The 21,281-nt window shown below is 36.1% G+C and overlaps 1 protein-coding gene across 4 annotated transcripts in view; it reads left to right on the top strand.

Annotated features, from left to right (window-relative positions):
• GABPA (GA binding protein transcription factor subunit alpha) overlaps positions 1-20,798 on the top strand; it is a 33,159-nt gene extending 12,361 nt beyond the window's left edge. For 2 of the 4 annotated variants that reach the window (XM_067299557.1, XM_067299554.1), the window contains exons 5-10: positions 5,540-5,785; positions 9,212-9,406; positions 10,190-10,246; positions 11,372-11,512; positions 12,917-13,109; positions 17,821-20,798. In XM_067299557.1, coding sequence (XP_067155658.1) covers positions 5,540-5,785; positions 9,212-9,406; positions 10,190-10,246; positions 11,372-11,512; positions 12,917-13,109; positions 17,821-18,049 — 1,061 coding nt within the window. In that variant the 3' untranslated portion in view covers positions 18,050-20,798. Of the gene's footprint in view, positions 1-5,539; positions 5,786-9,211; positions 9,407-10,189; positions 10,247-11,371; positions 11,513-12,916; positions 13,110-17,616; positions 17,746-17,820 lie in introns of all 4 variants that reach the window. The other 2 variants (XR_010884664.1, XR_010884662.1) reach the window with 2 other exon arrangements.
• Positions 20,799-21,281: the final 483 nt, after the last annotated feature.

Genomic DNA, 21,281 nt, shown 5'->3' with positions numbered 1-21,281 from the left:
GCTGTTTTGTTTGTGGTGCAGTCATTTTGAAAGACTGTTTCATGCAGAAACATGCTATTGCATTTGTGATAAAAGAATATTGTGATAGAAGAATTGTATGTCAGCCAAAATGACTGCAAAACAATATTGCTATGCAAGAAATATTGTATAGGCAGTATTATAATTCTGGTTAAACTTATTTTTTACTTTTTAATTTCCTGTGACTGAGAGCAGTGGTGGAAGATCTGGCTGGCAGTCTGTCACCTGAAGAAATCTTTTCTGTTTCTTCTACCTCCTTAATCACCAGAGTAGAGACAAGGCTGAACAGAAGTACTTAACACACTTTTTGCAGATGGGTTACAGGAGATGGAGGTACAGATTCAAAGGGCTGGAATGAGAGCGGGGAACGGAGATCTCTGTCCATCATTGGTTTAAGCAGTAGGAGGAGAGAGACCTGAATTATGCAGGTGTCCAGTATGGTTTTACTTTCTCTTTCTTGTTTGGGTGGTTGGTATATAAACAGATAGTTCAGTTAGCCTGGCTTTCAAGACACTCAGGTACAGAATAAAACAAACTTAAGCTTGTCAAGGCAGTGTCTATAAATGAAAGTGTCTGTAGTTGCTTTGTCTGTGTTGAACTCAGTTTTGTCAGAGTATGTTACACACACCCAGAGCATTCCTGCAGGGTTAACATGTTCCTGCACAGATGCAATTCCACTTACTTTTTGAGTGCTTGAATAAGGCAAGAGCTTAGTATCAGCAATTTTTGCCGAGAATTTCTGAGCATGTGTACATAGCTGTGCTATAGGTAATTACAGAGATTTCAGGGATAAGCGGTGGTGAAGCATGAGATGTTCTTTGGATTTAGGTATCTGAAGTCTGAGTCCTGTTTTAAGTGCATAACTCCTTATTTGACTGTGATTTCTAAAGAGTTTTTTGCAATAACTAGGCTTTAATTTCTAGTATGTAAAGGAAGGATTTGTCAGCATAACGAGCCGTGTTGGTTTAGATTAAAGGTGCAGTTTGACTAATGTCCTGTCTCTGGCTGTGGTCATTAGCATGTGCTTAGAGAACAAAACCAGGGTGCCCATAGATCAGTCTTACCCTAGTATATTCTCTAGCTTCAGACAATTAGCAGTGAAGGGACTTGTGCTGGAGGCTACATCTAGAAATCTTGATGGCCAGCCTCCTTGAATTTTTTTCTCCTTTTTGGACCTCTTTATACTTCTGATGTGCGTGAGATTCTGTGACATTGAGTTCCACAATTTATTTGCTGGCCAAGGAAAATGGCTGTAAATTTATCATGAGAAATAATTTATAAAAGCTTTATAAGAAAATTTGTAACATTTAACTGAAAAGTATCAGAAATAAAGCTGCAGAAAATATAAAATCTAACTTGCTTCAAGGCATGTATGAAACATAATATTTTCCTGAAATGTTTAGAATATACTCTGAAACAAAAAACGGGCTTTGTTTCCACAGAGTGGAAAGTGGTCATCTGTTTTCTTGTAAAGTAGGTAAAGGGAGAGATTTGAGAAGAGATGCAGCCAAATCCAGTGAATTTATTTTAATCTAACATTGCAGTAAGGTAGGTGGCAGACTGTTACTTCACAACATTTTTACTTATAAGCTGATCCCTCTACAGAGACTCATCACTTTGATCTCCCTGTTTGCATTATGGATAAAGCAGTAGATTCACAGTTTTTTTGGCATGTAGTTATTTGACAGACAGTGAATTATTTTGGAGCAATAGCAAACAGTTTCTTTCTAAAAGCTTCTTCTGGTTACTTTCTTTGCTTAATCTTGAGGATCAAAAAATACAGCTTTAACCCTTAGTATTTTCCCTTATCTATTCCTATCTGAATTTAAAATGAATCTTTGCTTCATAAGTTAATGGCCTAGTCAAAACACTTGCTACTCTATGCACGTGTTCTTACTTGTTTGCTTTATATTTATGTCTGTTTCTTCATCTAATCAATCACTTACTGGTTGCCTACATCTATTTTCACATCCTTAATTTCATATTACTGTATACAATCCCTTTTATTTTATTTTCCCTCTGCTCTCTCAGACACAGAATTTTTTGTTTGAATTCTGTTGCATCAACATCTGATCAGAGTAGCTCCAGTATTTGCAGTCTGGTAATCAAAGTTAGAACTAGGTCTGTATAAGATGATTTAAAATGACATATTCCTTTTATGTTTTGCTTAAGTAGTAAATACAATAGGGAGCCTCAGAAGTCTCGTACTTGAGTGTCACTTCAGGGTAGATTGTTTAGAATGTGGAACTATGTTTTAAATGCACTTCAAATGGATTTTTTTAAAGGAGAAACACGATTTTTGAGCAGAGATTATTGCACTTTTTAAGTTAGGGTTGTAGAGAGGCAACACCAGAAGTTTCTCCTATGCTTAAGAAGACTTTCACTTATCTTAAACTATTTCTACTGCTTGGAAAAGATGCTGAATTGGCAACCCTACAAACATAAAACCTGTTTGGCCACATAACAGACAGTGGACAGCATGGTTCTCAGCCGGATGATTGTCAAGTTTTCCAGAATATGACAGAGCCATGGAAAGACAAACAAATGACCAAAATAAGGAATACCTGGTTTTGCCCATTGTATTATGACTGGCAAACTGGATGTTCATTTACTACAATGCTGCTAGTGTTATCTACAATTTACTGTAGAGAGCGCATTTTCATTCTTTTCTTTCAGCCAGCACGTTTCTTTGTCCTATACAATGTGATTTTATCAGTTATATGTGCATTACCAGTGAAAAGTGTCCACTTATGCCATCATTCTGTTAATCATGTCAACTTTCATCTCTTTAGTCTGTTGCTCCCTTAAACACCTTTGCATTTTTTCCATGCATAGCAAAAATCTGAAGTCATCCCCTTATCCTCTTCTCCAAGTCCCTTTATGAGAGCTACAGTTGTGAGGCCTATTGAATGCTTTCACCTGAGCATGACTAAGTAGGCAGTGAGTTGTAGCTACTTTGTTATGATGCTGAATGCTTTTTTACTACCTTTACTTATCCATTGTCTGGATGTTTTCTTTTTTTTCCTTTTCTTTTTTTTTTTTTCTTTCCTCCGTGATTCTTGGTAAGATTGACAATCTTGCTTAGCTTATTCACTTTTTTGGGTACAGATTGAATTTTTATTTGTGTAATGCACAAAGAATCAGTGTATGATCTGGAGCCTGGATGTTAATGTAATACAAAAGAAATATTCAGGTCTTCCTATATATTTCATTAAAAACAAACAAACAAAAAAACAAAGATATACTGTATTCTTCAGCTTGGTTTTGTTTTCTAAAATGTCAAGTTGTCCAACAAATTTTAATAAGAATTAAAGTTAGTTGGAAGATCAAAAATGACACTCCTCTTGCTTTTGATTTCTTTAGTTAGTTTTGATAATGTTGTAATTACAGGTATGATATTATGCCAGACAGATCAAACATTAATATTAAATGCAACCAAGTGAATGGAAGCACTGGCTTACAGTTTTCCTCTACTTGTCTATATTTCTTGTTTGGGAAGGTTGAATGGGAGTACAGTGACAAAATTTGGGCTATTGTGCTTCAAATATTATTTGGAAAACTTCTCTGTCTTTCTGAATTAAAATGTCAGGAGTAGGATGGGTTTCGAGATGTGCTGTGATTTTGGGGTTTGTTTGTTTTTTTTTCCCGGTAATTTCTTTGGGTTTTTTGTGAGTTCTTTTTTTTCTCTTTAAATAGAATTCATCCATGAAGACTTCAGTGTATGTCACTGGAGAATAGTCTCTTTACTAGAAAGTGTAACATTTCCATTCAGCATTTGCCTTGCATCTTCAGGAAATTTCTGATCAAGGAGAAAAATAAACCTTTTATCAAATCGGAATGTCTACAGTCACTGAGTGTTTTCTAACTGACATCTTCTCACGTTAGTTGTGTTCAAATCTAAAAACGCACAGTAGGAGAGAGAAGTACAGTTGACCTAAATGTTCATGACCCAAATGAAACACCAAACAGCTATAACAGCAAAATAGTGGTTTTACCACCAGTGTTGTAGTACCAGAGTTGTGTTTCTCCTTTTTTGTCCCATGTGTCTTGCAAGTTTGTGTAGAAAGCTCAAGGCTGAATAAACTGTACTTACTATCTTTGTACTGTTCTCATTGTCATTTTTCTCAAGCTGAATTCATTTAAAATCAATAGGAGTTCTTGTCTGAAAAAGACAAGACTTTATTCGTTCTTATGGATGTGCTACTTCTATTTTTCCTCCTAAACAGTAAATAGATTGTGGTTTTTAGCTTTTATGGCAATATCACCTCCAGAAACAGCCTTGTTGTGTTAAGCTTTAATATAGGTTAGACAGCAGGGATGTGAAGTAGTATCTTATGGCACAAGATCAAACTGAAATTGTTCTGGTCATGTGATTTCCTGCGAATCTTGCCAAATGAATATCTAGTCCTAGTCAAGGTTTTCAAAGTCATGTTGAATTTAAAGAATTTTACAGATTTTCACAGAATAGTAGAGGTCGGAAGGCACCTCTGGAGGTTGTCTTGTCCAGTGCCTCTGCTCAAGCAGTGTCAGTCACAGCCGGTTGCCCAGGACTCTGTCTAGTTGGGTTTTGAGCATTTCCAAAGATGAAGATACCCTCTTCAAGGATTTTCCCCAGAAGTGTTGAAGGAAGGTTCAGATATGTTTGACAGAGATCTGTTGAAGTACAGTTGTTCTTGGTATTATAATGGAAATGATATAAGCAACTATATGCCACAAAAATGGAAAGAAATTATTTCTATTTAGTATATTATAATGGCATTGGAGCTGGGGAGGGGACAGAGAGAAGGTATCTATCACATGGCTGGAAAAGTCTCCTAAGCAATGTCAGATTTGGCGAGGTACAAGTAGGGCAGAATGCCTTCTTGGAAGACCATAGAGATGGCAGTGATATAAAGCATTAGTATCATTACTGAATGCTTTCTTCATTGCTGCCTAATGGATACAGACATATGCAGCAGAGTTGGAAGAGGTCTTAAGTGACTGACCTAAAACCACAAAATAAATAGCTGATAAAGATGAAGTCCTGCAGGAGGCAGTGTATTTAACAGAGCACACATTTTGAACAACAGTGTTAACTTGGGTATGTAGACTCCAGAGAAAGTGGAGAAATATTGTAAAGACTAAAAGTAACACCTGTTACTTTCAGGAGAAGGGAGGCAAGTCCCACCCCCCACCCCCCGACGCACTGTATTTCTTTTCTAAAGAACAAGTGTTTTGTTCAACATAGGGGCATACTGAGCATCTTGTTCAAGATAGGTGAAAGGGATCACCTATCTAGAATATGAAACTAGAACACAGGAAGGGAAGAGAGACAGTTTCGTGTTCACTTGTAAAGTATGTACTTGAAAGTAGGTACTTCAGTAAGTATGGACACTTGCAGAAATTAGATGATGTTTCTTTTGTGCCATGCTTCTTTCCTAAGTTTGCTAACACTTTTTAATTGGCAAGTTTTAAAATAATATTTATCTGTTATTGTTGCACTGTGATCTTTAACTTTTATGTTTGTTCTTTCTGTACCTAGGGATAGAGCCCAAGTTAAACATCCTTGAGATTGTGAAGCCTGTGGAGACTGTGGAAGTAGTGATTGATCCAGATGCTCATCATGCTGAGGCTGAAGCTCACCTTGTTGAAGAAGCTCAAGTGATAACCTTGGATGGAACAAAACATATAACAACAATTTCAGATGAGACCTCTGAACAAGTGACACGATGGGCTGCAGCACTGGAAGGCTATCGAAAGGAGCAAGAACGCCTTGGAATTCCCTATGGTACTTAGTACATGACTCTGTGTGTGTACATGGAGGGGGGAATGCTCTTTTGTTTATTTGGAAGTTTGCATTTTTTTAATAAATGAGCATTACTTAACATTGATTATACAATTAAAGTGCTCTGGTACCTCAGAGAAGGCTGCCTATGGTATAGGTGAATGCAATGCAAATATTTCTGCAAAAGAGTAGGCTAAAGAGAAATAGAATCAATGTTTCTAAGAGTTTTACTAAAATAGTGCTGTTTGCTCCACAACTTCCTTGTAATTGGAGTTTTTAGAAATCATTTTTCTTCTTATCACTCTCTTTAAAATATATATGTTAATGGCAAAACTCTTCAAATATGGATCTGAATTTGAACAGCACTCAGGACTTGGAGAGGGGAGGAATTTAATCTAAAGATACTGCAACAAACTATTTGATAGGCTGCAGGAAGTTGAGCATGTTGTAAAATTGGATTTTGCATGGAAAGCAAAATGTTGGCTTGAACACAGTGGAAAAACGTAATTCAGAATTGAATGTAAAGATACCTGTATCTTACCTGAATGTAAAGTAAATCATAATCTTTTGAGCTAGTGTTGTTGCCACTAAGCAGGTTACTAATTTCTTGTTATCTTAGAAAAAGTGTCTTTTAAGTGTATGTTCAAGATTGAACTGTAACTGCAGTTTCAGACCTATAATATATTCAGGAGCTTATGCAATTGAGTTGCTTTTTGTGACTCTGAAATGTACTGTCAAGATATGTCCAGCGCATGAAGCTGTACTACATAAGCAGATTTGAAGAACTGGAGTATTTTTGGCAAAGGGGGTACTTGGAAGCAATTAAAAAAAAATGCCAGTGAAGTCACAGGATACTTAATAGGTTAACAATGTTAACAAATTTTTGATAATTAAAGCAATGGCTTTTTGATACTTTTTGTTGATCTCATTGGCAAGCATTTCCAAAATAGCTTTTATCATGTCTGTGAATTAAGGGTGTGATGCAAAATGCTTTTAGAGATGTCATACATTATCAATAGTCCATGAAATCTGTCCACATGTTCTCCCATTAATACAAGAAGAAAATTATTTAAGACCACGTTGTTATGACATTGAGTAATGTGAATAAATTTTACTAATTTTGCTGCCTGGCTTTAAAAAGAAAAAAAAAATCCACACAATTGTGGCTTTAGAAGTTTAATGTCTTCTGTGTCATGGGAATGCAGTTTTTCTAGGAAAATCATACTAGTTTGTTGTGACAGAGATCTCTATAACCATAGTCTTCACTTGATATCAGAAAAATGTGCTAGACTGGCTATCTGCCCATTGCATGGACTTGAGTTGAAATGGGGCACCACTAAGTTCTATACTGTGATGCAGTCAGAAGTTCCTGAGAACATAAAACACTTAAAATTTATGTGTAGTCCTCAAAAAAGTAGTTTGTTTTTTTTTAACATTATAAACCTGTATTTAAAAAAATGGAAGGAGAGGCCAGTTTCCTTTAGAGTTGTGTAGTCAGGGTCTGTAACACTTTCTGAAATTACTAATCATTTTATCAACCTTGAATCCGAAAAGTAGTGTATGCTGGTATTAAAAGTCAGATCTGATCAGTAAATAATATCCACCAAAGAAGTTAGTACCTTGGTGTCTCCTTCCTTACATTCCTGCAGGTCTACCTCTTTTGCTGTAAATTCAAAATCAGTTTTTAACAGGTCTTTAAAATGTTGTGGCTTTCCCTTTGTTATATGTTTTTGGTGGTTTGTATCAGAGACTACAAATCTTCAGCTGTTAAAGGCATTTCTGCTAATGGAATTCAAAAGTTTGGTACCATTGCAAAGATCCCTAGGAAGAATGAGACTATTAATTGATATGAGAAATAAAGCCAAGAAAGGAAGCAGTAGAAAACGCAGAAACTTTGGGGTTGGTTAGGGAAAATAATGATTTGTGTTCCTCTGCAGATCATGTTCTGTCAAAGAGAGCAAATTAGCAGATTTTTGATGAAAAGTCACTGCATTTCATGTTACGATTTTTAAAGACCAAAACCCTTTGGGTTTGGCTGTTCTCAAAGGATTACATTGCATAGTTTTAGGTAGTAGTAATGAAAAATGATGCAATGTTATCTTCCTTTATTAGGAAAAGTGGAAATTGTGGCTCCTAGATAACGTTTGTAGACCTAGAAAGCTTTGCTTTCTTTGCTTCTTAAGATAAAAAACATCTTTTGGGGGTATCTTAATTTAAAATATAATTGTTTTGCTCCTATTCTTTTGTTCTTCACTTTTGACAATGAAAATAAATATCCCTGCTTTAGTTTCCCTTTCCAGTTCTCATTCATTGACATGTCTTAATATATTGCTTGTGACATTAACAATGTTGTGAAGATGATACTTAGGTTTACCCATCCTCTTTTCAGTTTGTTTGTACTAATACGGCTTGAAACAACAGATTTATGTTAAAATGCCTTGAGTCGGCAAATCACTTATTTCACGTATCTAGACTTGATTATTTGTTACCCCTTCTATGTGCTCCTCTATTGTGGCTTGCTTATACTTTTATACCTTTTGTATTGGCACTTAAATGTTGTGCATGATATGTTCTCTTGAAATGTCAAAAAAAATCCTTAAATTTGGTGTTTTATTGTTTGATTTAAGGATAGGTGTGCAGTGGGGCCTATTATATATAAACTTAGTTTAATGGCTTAGTTAATATGGTCTTGCTAGATACTGTACATTACAATTACTATTATTTTTGTATATTGTGCAAATCTCTTAAATGTGATTTTAAGTAGTTTAGAAACTGGGATAACGTGCATGAGTCTAGAATTTAATATTTCACCATAATCACATGCTGATGAACATATTTGAGGAAGAGGAGCCTGGTGTGTGTGAGAAACTTGTTTTTGAAACTAAAGAGCTACGGAAAAAGAAAAATAATGATGTTCTGTGTTTTGAGAAATTCAGTGCATAGTTCTGATGCAAAAGCCTTTGCTGAAGAAAATTCTTTTTTTTTTTTTGCCTTTTCCTTCTCCCCATCAAGCTACACGAATCCATCAGCATTTTAAGAGGAGTCAGCTTTTCACACACTCAGATTTGCTCTTGATAACTATAGTTATCCTTCACGTTCATTACTTTGATTTTAAATAGAAATTATTACATAATTGAAAACCCTATCATCGGTGGACTTTGAACACCAGTACTGACTGGCCTAGAAGCAGGCCCTTTTTTAAAAAATTAAATAGCAAGAACCCCCAAATAAAGCTTAAAAAAGGCCTTCAGAAAGTTATATAAAAGAACAAGTTCTAGGCTAAGCTTGTCTAAATTCTGTGAGGTGATAGCCACTTGCATTTAGTTCTCATTGCCAGTTACGGGAAGGAATAGTTACGTATCCTCAATGAGGAGGACTCCTTGTAGTATGTAACGGATGTATTGGCGTTTCTTCTTTCTCTTTCCCTAGATCCTGTACAGTGGTCGACAGACCAGGTGCTCCACTGGGTGGTGTGGGTGATGAAGGAGTTCAGCATGACTGACATAGACCTCAACGCGCTCAGCATTCCCGGGCGGGAGCTCTGTAGCCTCAATCAAGAAGACTTCTTCCAGCGAGTCCCGCGAGGAGAAATTCTTTGGAGCCATTTGGAGCTTCTTCGAAAGTGTATGGGAGATTTTTCTGTGACTATTTTACTCCTCCTTGCTTCTCCTTCTTTTTTTCTTAAAGATGACAGATGGTGAACGTTGTTTTTCCTTCACTTCATATTAGCAGTAAAAATGAGGGCACCGAATACAGGAGATATTAGTGAGAATGCCTGCTGTTATGAAGCTTGTCTGTATATTAAACGTTGTTTGCCCATCTTTCACCAAACTTCATAACTAATAGGGAGGAAACACTGACTTATGATTCATTCTTTGCTTCTAATAAAGATTCTTAGTTTGTGCATCTTCTCATTTTGACAGTTTTTTAATTAAATATTGATTTTGAGTTATTTAATGTATACCTCTATCTCAATAGATGTGAATAGTATTAAGCATATATAATGAAATCCTTAGACTGTGCACAGCACAGCTGATGAGTAATGCATTGTATGGGCATTAATATGCTTTCAGATCTACCATGCTCGGATATAGTTAGGCAAGCTAAAAACAGTTTCTATCTTGAGTCGTGGTATTAATTTACATTATATCTCTAAAATTTTAGAGGATAAAGTATTGAAAAGATACCTTGGAATTCACCATCAACAGGTCTATTTATTTCTAAAAATTGAACAACAAACATTAAATGTCTTTACCCATAAGATCATGGATTGTGCATGTCATTTGCAAATAGTTATCAAATTTTGGCTTCTTTAACTTTCTCTGAAATGCAGAAGTTTTTGACCTTCAGCTGACTTGAAGTTTATGGGTTGAATAAAAATGTAACTATTTTTCTTTTTATTTTCAGATGTGTTGGCTAGTCAAGAACACTCTGGAGAAATAGCAACTGTTACTATTGATCAGCGTGAGTAGTTTGTTGATTTACACTATTAACTGTTAGCAGGATCCTTGGTTTCAGCACTGTGATGATAGAAGATTTAGAAAAACACTAGAGAGAATAGTTTTCTTTTGTGGGGAGAAGTGTATTTTAAGCTTTAAAGCAAAACTTTGAGTTTGGGGTATTTTGTTACTGGCTGGAAAGTTCAGTAGAACCTGAACTACAAAAGTTTGTAGTTTTCATTTTGGATTATAGGTTTTCCGCTCTGTTTTGTAATTGTGATGAAAAGTATTAGTCTTCAACAACTGAAGTTGCTATGTTCTGTTTACATATATATGTGTGTGTGTGTGTGTGTGAATGTGTATTTATTTATACAAAAGATTTCTAGGATATATATCTGAGACCTTGAGGGTTTTTTGTTACATATTGCATTAATGAATAGCTATATTAAAATGTTTTGAATTTTTAGAAGAAAGCCTTTTCAAAAATTGAAAGGGCACCTGAAAGAGAGGACTTGCTTAGGACTGGTACAAGAGAAAATTATGTGAAAGTAATTTTCAGGTTACTTGAAACTCATTCTTCTTGTTGTCATACAGTATCATCCATTAGTAAAATGAATCTATTTGTAAACAAGCTTATGTACAGTGTAGATAGGCCATGTGTTACATCCTTGGTATGTGTCTAGTTAAAGTCATTTAGAGTGTGGACTTGGCACCCTCTTACACCATTGCAGTAGAAGGATATTTCATTGCTGCTTGAATAGCAGGTTTGGAGGGTTGTTCAGTGACTACGGAAAAAACTGCATTAGGGCAGATTGTATGGGAACAGCTTGAAGATGAAAATACAGGCATGAGACTTCTTTCATAGAAATGTGTAATGCTCATGATAATGGACAGAAGCTAATGCCTTACCTATAATTTAGCATCTCTCCTACAACTCTAAAACCACTATTTCCATTGTAAGAGGTAAAAACTCTTTAAATTATTCTTAGCATGATGACTTATTAATACTGCATGTCTCTTTTTAGCAAAGGAAAAAACTAGCTCCTAGATGTTGTTATAATACAAATAATAAATAATATATGCCTATGCATCTGATGTTTCTGTGCCAGCAATTTATAATTGATGTTTTGCAATGTTTTCTGCTTTACAGCTGTGCAAATTATTCCAGCATCTGTACAGCCTGCTACCCCAACCACCATTAAAGTAATAAACAGCAGCGCAAAGGCAGCTAAAGTACAGAGAGCTCCAAGGATCTCTGGGGAAGATAGAAGTTCCCCTGGGAATAGAACAGGTATTGTCTCCATTCTTTAAAAATGTGAAGGCAGTAGGTACTTACTTAATTTGAATTACAGATTTGCAGGACGCGTATCTGTCACTTTGGATATGATGGTTGTAGAAAAAATCCAAGTGGTACAAAGAGAGTGTATCTACAAAGTATAGCACAGGCACGTGCCAACCTGCCGGGGTGGTTAGCTCACATAAGCGCTATGCTAAGGTGGCCGCACAGCTTTTGAGTCCTGCTGACTTGGAGCAGGTGGGGCTAGCCTAAGTGCTATACAGTAGATGAGATGCAAAAAATGGTCTGTCTCTTCCTATCATTAAACAATCTGTTCTCTCAAGCCACTCTACAGCATTACTCAAGCTTGTAACATCTTTCCACTTTTGTTCGCAGAAAGCGGAGGAAATAAACTGTATGTTGTAGAATCCTGGCCTAGTCCGCTACTGGCCCTGTTTGGCTTGCTTTTTCTTTTTTTTTCCTTTTTTTTTCTTTTTCTTTTCCTGTTGCTGACCTCAGAATTTAGCAGGTTTCAGATTCCTCTTTTGTTGTTAAATTAATGCACCTTCTGGAAAACGGCACACTAAATCTGCAGGTTATTTTCAGAATTCTTGTTATTCATACTTGCTCTTTGATTCATTAATAACTTATCACATTGCTTTCTTGCTGTCATTTCCCCTCAGGTTCTCTCCACTCTTGTGAATTGTTCTGTTAAATCCTTTCTTCTCCTTGTGCCCCCCCTCCCCCCCATTTTTTGGGGGGTGGAGGGCAAATTCTCTGATAAAGTCTGTGATGCTGAAACTGGGTTCTTTGGCCAAGACTGTGAACTGACATCAGTGGGAAAGGTGTTATGGGTTTCTCCCTTCAAACATCAGGTCTGCTACATACACCTCATTGAGAATTTAGGAATTTAACTTCAGATGGTCAGGTAAAAAAGAAATTTTAGTGACATGGAAGATGTTATATTGGCTTAAGCTGAGGGTTTTTTGATATTTCTAGTATTTCAAGTAGAAACCTGGAGATTAAAATATTTTAAACAAAAACTTCTATTATGTATTTCTGCTGTATTTCTGAAGAGGAATAATCAGCTCTCACTAAATCTGTTCCCTTTTAAGGGATGGGTATGTGTCTAAATGACTGTGTTTAACTTTATATAAATTTCTTCTTAAGTTCTAGAAAGTATATATGAAAAATCTTAATTTACCATATTCCTCAGTTTCTTTTTGAATCAGTTAATATTTATTAACTTGGAAAGTATTATTCTTTTGTAAAGTAGAAGAAATTAAATAAGGGCAAGTTTTTCTTTTGTGAGCACATTCTGTGCTGGTTTGTTTTAATGTGGTGGCTTAAAATTTTTAGCCATGATGGGAACATAAAAAGGACTGCTTAAAATGGATATCATTATTCCTATTTCAACAGGAAACAATGGCCAGATCCAGTTATGGCAGTTTTTATTAGAACTTCTTACTGACAAAGATGCTCGGGACTGTATTTCTTGGGTTGGTGATGAAGGAGAGTTCAAACTGAATCAACCTGAACTGGTTGCCCAGAAATGGGGACAGCGCAAAAACAAGCCCACCATGAACTACGAGAAGCTTAGTCGGGCTCTGCGGTAAGAAACTTTAGAAACTGATCATATACGAAGTATTTTGCTTCCACTTAACTGACTAATTTATTTTTGACTGTCATAATGTGACACTTGCACCTTTTTTAGTAAAGGGATAAACAACTTCTCTGAAGCTACTTTTTCCATCAGATCTCAATAGCATTAGGGATAAGGCTTATTTAAAAAAAATTAAAAAGCAGGGGGAATAATACAGTAATGATCGAATATTTGAAAATATATCTTCTTAAGTTTATTGAACCATGATGTGATTATTAACTTGTGTAGCTCTCTTTCCTAAAAAAATTTTTTTCTTTTTGGAATATCTTCAGCATTTGTTTTTTAGTAATGTGCCAACCAGTATTTGTTAATGATGAAAGAAACAAATGTGTGAATACTCTGATTTGTTAACTTTTATATTTTACAGTTTACATATGTACCTCTAGCTCATGTTATGGTATAAAGAAGACATTCTTCTGTAATTAATCATTAATAATTTCCTATATGTAACAATTTTTTTCTATACATAACAAATCTTTTTCTGAATTTAGACATTCATTGATTCATTCCATTATTCTTAGGGTACAGATGTTAAATTCCAAAATACAGTTGATAAACAGATAAATGTAAACCAGTGTTGTGATTCCCATATAGTGAACTTCTATGTTTGAACAAATTGAAATGTTTCAGGCTGCCTTAATTCCATCATGATTTTGTACTTTGACATGATAAAAGGAACTTGTGCTATTACATCAATGTAGATGATGTGCCTGGGGAACAAAATGCAAGTACCTGAATTTTAGACTACTTTTTCTGATTATTTTGGCCTCTGGAAGCATTTGGAAATTCTTCCAAGTTCTCTGAAATCATTCAGAGATTGAACTTTCACTTTCTTATTCTGATATGGCTAAATCTATTTTGGTGATTAGTTTGGAAGACAGGTTTTTAGTGCCTAATGCTGCAAATATTTAAGCAGTTTTAAAACTCTTTTTATATGAGTAAAGTTGCACATCAGTTTAAGTCTGAGATTTAAGATTTAGTTTTAGTGTTTCCATTTTTGCTTGTTATTTTCTAAAAGGAAGTAAGCTCTATTCATCTAATACTGTTTAAAAGTACAAATTTCTCTTTCAATGTAACTTGATTAGAAACTAAGTTAAAGTTACTGTACATTGGCTTTTTTCAGTCTTTTGAGGAGGATTTAAATAACATTTATATGCATTATGCTGAATGCAGTACTTTCACTTGGGGAGATTGAAGCCTATAAAACTATGAATGGCATAGACTCAGTAAGGAGCAACTGCTCACTATCTCATACAAGAGAGACAAAAACTTGGGGCATCAAAAGAAACGAGCTGGTAGCAGATTCAGGAAGGCAAACAAAAAGATATTGCTAAGCTGTGGAAATCCGTGAGACACTGTTGTGGGTGCCAAATATATCTGAGTTTCAGACAAGAGTGGACAAATTAATGGAAAAGGAGTCCTTTGGGCATGAAATACAGAAAGGTGCATCATCTGGAAGTTTAAGCTACACATCTTTGGAAGCAAGAAAGAGTATCATTATTTGCTGACTCTACTTTCATACTTTTCTTTAGACCTGTTGGAGACAGGATACTGTTCTAGACAAATCTTTAGTCTGGTCTTGTATGGCTGTTCTTAAATTGTTAATATTCATATATTAAATTAGAGTGTTATTCCCTTCCATAGGATTACAGAGTCACTCTAGTGGGAAGGTCCACCAGGAGGTCTTCAGCTCAACCTCCTGCCCAAAGCAGGGCCAGCTCTGGGAGCAGACCAGGCTGCTCGGGGTTGTGTCCAGGCAGGTCTTGAAAACTCCAAGGACAAAGCCTGCGCAACCCCTCTGGGCAACCTGCCACTGCCTGCCTGCCCTCATGGAAAAATGTTTTTACTTATATCCAGCCTGAACCTCTCTCGTTTCAGTTTATGCCTGTTGTTTCTTGTCCTCCTGCTGTGCACCGCCCTGGAAAGTCTGGCTCCTTCTTCTTGATGACTTCCCCATAGATCCTGGGAGAGCAACTATTAGGCCTCCCCGCAGCTATCCCTTCTCCAGGCTGAACAAGCCCTGTCCCCTCAGCCTCTCCTCACAGGGCAAGTGCTCCAGCCCCAACAGTCATGAGGGCCCTCTGCTGAACCCCCTTCAGCTTATCTATATCTGTCTTGTACTGGGGGACCCAAAACTGGAGACAGTATTCTAGATGTGCTCTCAGGAGTGCCAAGTAAAATGGCATAATCCCTTCGTTCCATCTCCTGGCTCTGCTCCTGTGCGTACACAGCCCAAGACTTTGCTGGCTGTCTTTGCTGCCACAGCTGCTGGTAGCTCATGCTCAGCTTGCTGTAGGCCCAGACCCCAGGGCCTTTCCAGCAGAGCTGCTCCCCCATCAGCCAGTTCCCAGCCTGTATCGTTGCAATGCCATTCCTACATTTCCAATGTGTTTTACTGAATCTGTGCAGTTGCGTACTGAAGGTATATGTGCAAAACTTCTGGAACATCAAAATCGTTTATATGATTTTGTAATGTTCTCTTGGTTTTTGTCAACAAACTATGCAGAAGATCTCAAAGGCAGCTGAAGAAATGAGGAATAACATTCTTATCACTGGGATATTAAACAGATGTCTGCACAATAATTTGCATAAATCACTATTAGAGAAGTTTTGCATTTGTATTTTAGTTGCAGAATCACAGAAATCACATTCTTCAAAGTCTTGTCTTTCTGGCAGCTACATCAATATTGACATATTTTCTAACACTTGAGTGTCTGAGGGGATATTTAATGCCACTTGCTACTACTGAGATAAACGCTGTTGTCAACCTAAACTTTTATTAAAACAAAAATGGTAGTGTAAATGGTTTTTTTACTAATGTTTTGAAATTACTATGTTAATTTTTGATTAATATAGAAAATAGTGTTGATGTTATTGAGAAAGATGCTAGATTTTCTGCCCAGCTGTAGGAATCTAGGCAGTTTGAAGCTTCATATAGTACTTGATAAGTACAGGGCAGGGTTTAAAAAAGAAAAAAGAGAGAGAGGAGGAAGAGAGCTTTTTTGAATTGTTACATACTGCTGGCATTTTTTCTAAAATTGATGTCTGTTTAATTATCCAGCAGGGAAGCGATACTTGAAAATGAATCTGTCTCCTGGTTTGTGTTTTTTGCGTAAGCAAACACTGTAATCAGAACTTCATTCAGCAGTATTTTTAAAAACTATTATCTGGTCATATTTACTTGCTTCTACCTCAAGTATTTCCAGCATGATGTAGGGGAATTTTCCATGATTTTGGCCCTTTGCATAAATGCAGACTACTGTCTTGTGGCACTTGACACATACTATGGCCACATTTTACAAAGTCTAGCTTTCCACAGATGCTTGGAGTTCACCCAGGTCAGCTTAGCTCACAGTTCCCCACTTTTACCATGTATGGTCCTCTTAAGCATTCAGCAGCAGTAATTCCTGCCCAGTGTTCCCATGCTGAAGTGTTCTCTAAGCTGTATTGTAATTCCCACACAAACGATGCGTCAATACATTGCTACTCATACATAGCTTTCGTATAACTAGGGCGCCCAGGAGAAAGGGGAAAGGGCAGCTTTGGCAGACAGACTGGGTTTTCTTCACCCAATGGCAAGCTATTTTGACAGTTCTTGTACTCCATAACAGACCTCTGTGTCTTCCTTGATGATAGCATTAACCAGCAGGCTTGTCAAAATTTTCTCTATATAGTGTCTCTCATCTGTCCTTGCTTTGGGTCCTACCTACTGCTTAGATCCTGACTCCAAAAAGTAAGAAATTCAAAGGCTATGGTATTTTCTGAATTCAAAGTGTCTGAAGAATTTTGGTTCCTATTTATCTATTTTCCACTAGAGCTAGGAGACAAAAGCTAGTCTTTAACCTAACTTTGATGAATGAGAAACCTCTTTGCTTTACAAACATGTTATTCAGAGGATTGACTTTCAGACAGTCAAGAAATATGGGCGGTCTCATATGTATTTGGAGGATGGTTTTGAGGAAACTAAATCATGTGATACTTTTCCAAATTTATCACAAGCTTGCTAAGATTATCAAGTCCAAGTTACGTCCATCTTATGTTTTCTTAATGTGAAATGTAATGTGTATTTTATTAGTGCCTGCAGTGAGACAAGAACAATAAAACTGTAAAATGCCAACTTCTTTTGTTCTTGTTAGTATTACCTAAGGATTTATAATGTCTCTGGAGTACAGTAGGTCATATAGGCTGTATCTTTACTGCATCTCTGTTCAGTGTGATAATTCTTCTGTGACATAAAAAGCATTCATAAGTAAAGAAAAGTCACTTTTAGTTGTAAATAAAGGCAAAGGATGTAGTTTTGCCAGTACATGAAGTACGCAAAAGACAAAGTAGAGCATGCTTTTACAGTTGTACTGTCTTTAGAGTAATCATTCCCTTCCTATTGTTTTCAGTAGCATAGAAAGCAGTGTTAATTTTCAAACTGTTAGCTACATGAATTTTTTTATCCTTGGAAAAGCAGGGAGAAGAGTAAAGAAGGCAAATGACAATAACAAGGGGAAGACAGCACTCTCTTATCTTGATATATGAAATTACATGAGAATCTTGATGAGGAAAAGATCAATTTTTGGCCTTGGAGTATCCTTAGGCAAGTGACTGTGTATGGAAGTTACAAATGCTGAAAACTTACATGGATATATATATTTTTTTTTTCATTTCACAGATATTACTATGATGGAGACATGATCTGCAAAGTGCAAGGCAAGAGGTTTGTGTACAAATTTGTCTGTGACCTGAAAACCCTCATCGGATACAGTGCAGCAGAGTTGAATCGTTTGGTCACAGAATGTGAGCAGAAGAAACTGGCCAAAATGCAGCTCCATGGCATTGCACAGCCAGTCACAGCAGTAGCATTAGCTACAGCATCCCTGCAAACAGAGAAAGATAATTAAGCACTAGGACCTGAAAGTGGGAGCCTGAGGCCTTTCATATATAAGCGGAGCAGTTGCTGCTCTTACCTTTATCACAATTGGAAGCTTCTTTTCTTTCTTGACAGTACAATATGATGCATGACTTTCTACAAAGAACTGGGACTCCCATAAATTTGGATCTTTTAACAGCATATATTTCAGTATAAGTTAAGGGATTACCACAACTTCTGCAACTTTGAGACTGGGCCTCTATGGTATGCAGTCTGGAATTGGTGAGAAGGGCTGAACTGGTCAGTGTTCTGTGTCTATAGCTCTACAAAGTAATTTTTGCAGTGCTTTTAAGAAAAATGAAGCACCTACAATAAGCAGGGTGATCAGTTGTCTGAATTCGATTCTTTCCACTCTTTTGTTCTCTGCTGAACTACCAAGTGGAATGTGATGCTTTCAAAGTTAAACATGCTCATTATTCTCATCTAATCAAGCAGAGCTGAAAGAAAGGCACAGTAAACATTATAAAGCATCAGGTTCTCAAAATAACTTCTGTGTTTATAAGCAAAGAAATCTAAGACTAGACCAACTGAAGATCAGTGCTGAAGAAGGAGATCCAGGTTTAAATCTGGCTTAGGTAAAAAGCCAATTATGAGTATTTCATTGTAATATGTAGATAATATGCATATATGAGGGCAAGTACTGTTTTGAAAACCTGTTTTGAAAGACTTATTAATGCTAGCCATTTAGCAAAAAAACAAAACAAAACAAGAACAGACAAAATCCACCCCCACCCCACCCCAAGTCAGGGTGATTTGAAAACTTGAAAAAATATCCCTCACCCAAAGAGTAGGTTGTTTTGGTGGGATTTTTTAATTCTCTATTGTCAAGGTGCTTATACCTGTGGTAGTCAATCTTAGTAACTGAAGACTTAAGTTGATCACAGTCAGCAGTCTCTTCCTGTTTAGAAACAAAATGCAAGTTGAAAATAGTTTTACAGAGAACTGAAGTTTAACTTCCAAATTATTGTATAGTCTGACATACTAAAATATGAAGATATGTAATTTTTATTTAAAATTAATTTGTTTCTGAAATGATGTTTTTGAAGCCTTATAAACCAAATGCATGCTCCAGAGCCAGGTGCAATTTAAAGTCTGGATGATTAATAGAAATAGCTGGAATGTGTTCTGAATTGTGAGACACTGGTATAGAGAGTACTTCACGCAAACCTAGACATGCAGTAAAAAACAGGCTGCAATTTTTGAGCTTCTATACTGATGCCCATTAGACTATTTCTTTTGATGTCTGAAAACAGTATGTTTTTGCTTTTGCCCCTTCATATTCTTAAACAAGTATAGATGTTATGTCACTGTGTGTATTTTCTAACTTTTATAAATGACATTTTTTAAAAGCCCTCTGGTAACACTTGACAATTAAAATGCAAGTGGATAAGGGAAAACCTTTTGTTCTGTGATGGATTGAGCTACTTCTAAAATGTGGGTCAAAAGCGTTTGTACAGTGAGATTCTGAACATAAAATGTGATTATACTGAGTAGTGGGAGCACTGGGCTGTTGCTCTTGATCCGAAAAGGAATGGTCATCTTGCAGTCAGAGGGCAGAGAACACACGAGACCTATTTTCATTTTAAAGATACTTTGAGGACAAAGCTGTTTGTTTTGAGGTAGATGTTCATCTGCAGATAGTTTTTGATTGACTAGAAATCTTGCATGTACTTCTCTAGCCTACTTTTTCATCACCACCAATTACACTTTTTCTTGCTAAATTCTTTCACTAACTCTTGTCTTAATTCTTGAGCTTTTAAAGCACTCCATCTACTGAGCATGCTCCCCCCCCCCCCTATTTGAAAAAATCTTCAAAGTCTTGAGCAAAAGATGTCAATGCATCTGTCAGAAGAGGTCAAGCATCAGTCCCCTGTTGCTGTTACAGTAGTCTGATTCCACCAGTTGGCAAGTGTTTGAGGTGACTTTTACAAATAGATGCAGATTTGCTTACTAGGAATAAAATGAAGCTGCTAGTTCAGTGGCAACAACTATTTATATAACATCACTCTGTTACTAAACAGAAGTCCAATACAAGTTACTGGTTATATTGAACAGAGTTTATGAAAACCTTTTAGTTAAAATACAGTACAGAAAGAAGAGATCTTAAAATATTAGCTTTCTAAATCAAAATGGACTCTAGTAGGATAAACTAACAGCAAAATTGAAAGGTAATATTGCTACTTCATCCCCTTGAATATTCTCTTTACCTCATAAGCCCCCTAGGGGAGAGATCCAATATCACGCTTTCTTTGTAAATGTATTTAATTATTATTTTGAAACTTTTCAGTAGCTGTGATAGTCCTTTGGATGCTTTGTTGTGGATTATCTGCTTTTCCACCTTGTTCTCTTTAGTAACGAAAGAATCTTTCAAACAGTGTAAAATTGCTGTCACGTTTTCTGCAGTTGAGGGAGAAATCTGTGACTAACTTGATGTCTTCAATGAAATAAAAGATGTAGAATATATTGTCAAGAGTTGTTCTGTTGCTGCCAGAAGGAAAACATAGAATATTCCCAATTTTTTTGTAAAACAGAAGGGTTTTTGCATACTTTTTACTCTTTAAATAAAGACACTTATACTCTGCTAATAATTATGTATTTCTTTTGTGGTTTGCATTTTTTTTTGGTAATTTTACATGAAACAATTATTTTCTATTTTTACTCTGATAAAATATTTGTGCATAAAATGTCAATATAGTAAAATAAAAATGTTATACAGCTGATGCCTGTTGATTTGTTAATTTTTCAGAAAGCTGTCATTGCTTTCAAGTGTAAACAATTTAAGGGTTAATGCATGCACTTCATTTTTATTACTTTTAAGAGCACAAGCTATTTACAGGAAGAAAGCAAAATATTTGTCTTTTTTGAAGACACATCTTTTACTCAATACTTGGCTATGTGTTTTTACTTTTAAACTGGAGCTCAGTATACTTCATCTCTGAAACAGCTTTCTTTAGAATCTTATTTGTAAATCTCAGAATGGTGCTTTGCTAAAAGTACTGACTTAACAGTATAACAAAATAATGCCTCCTATAAATAATTAAATTTTTTTAGGCTGTTAGTGTTTAAATTGGTAAGGTTCATGTTAACCTACAAATTAAATACATCCCAAGTACATTCTTTCATATGTGCAAATAGTCCCACTTACCTCATAGGGCCTGCTTACACAATTGTTAATATTGCTCTTATCAACAATATAATCACAA

This window comes from Apteryx mantelli, chromosome 1 (assembly GCF_036417845.1).
Source record: "Apteryx mantelli isolate bAptMan1 chromosome 1, bAptMan1.hap1, whole genome shotgun sequence".
Taxonomy (NCBI): domain Eukaryota; kingdom Metazoa; phylum Chordata; class Aves; order Apterygiformes; family Apterygidae; genus Apteryx; species Apteryx mantelli.
The sequence above is the reverse complement of the archived record's forward strand: the minus strand, read 5'-3'. Positions and strand labels throughout refer to the sequence as shown.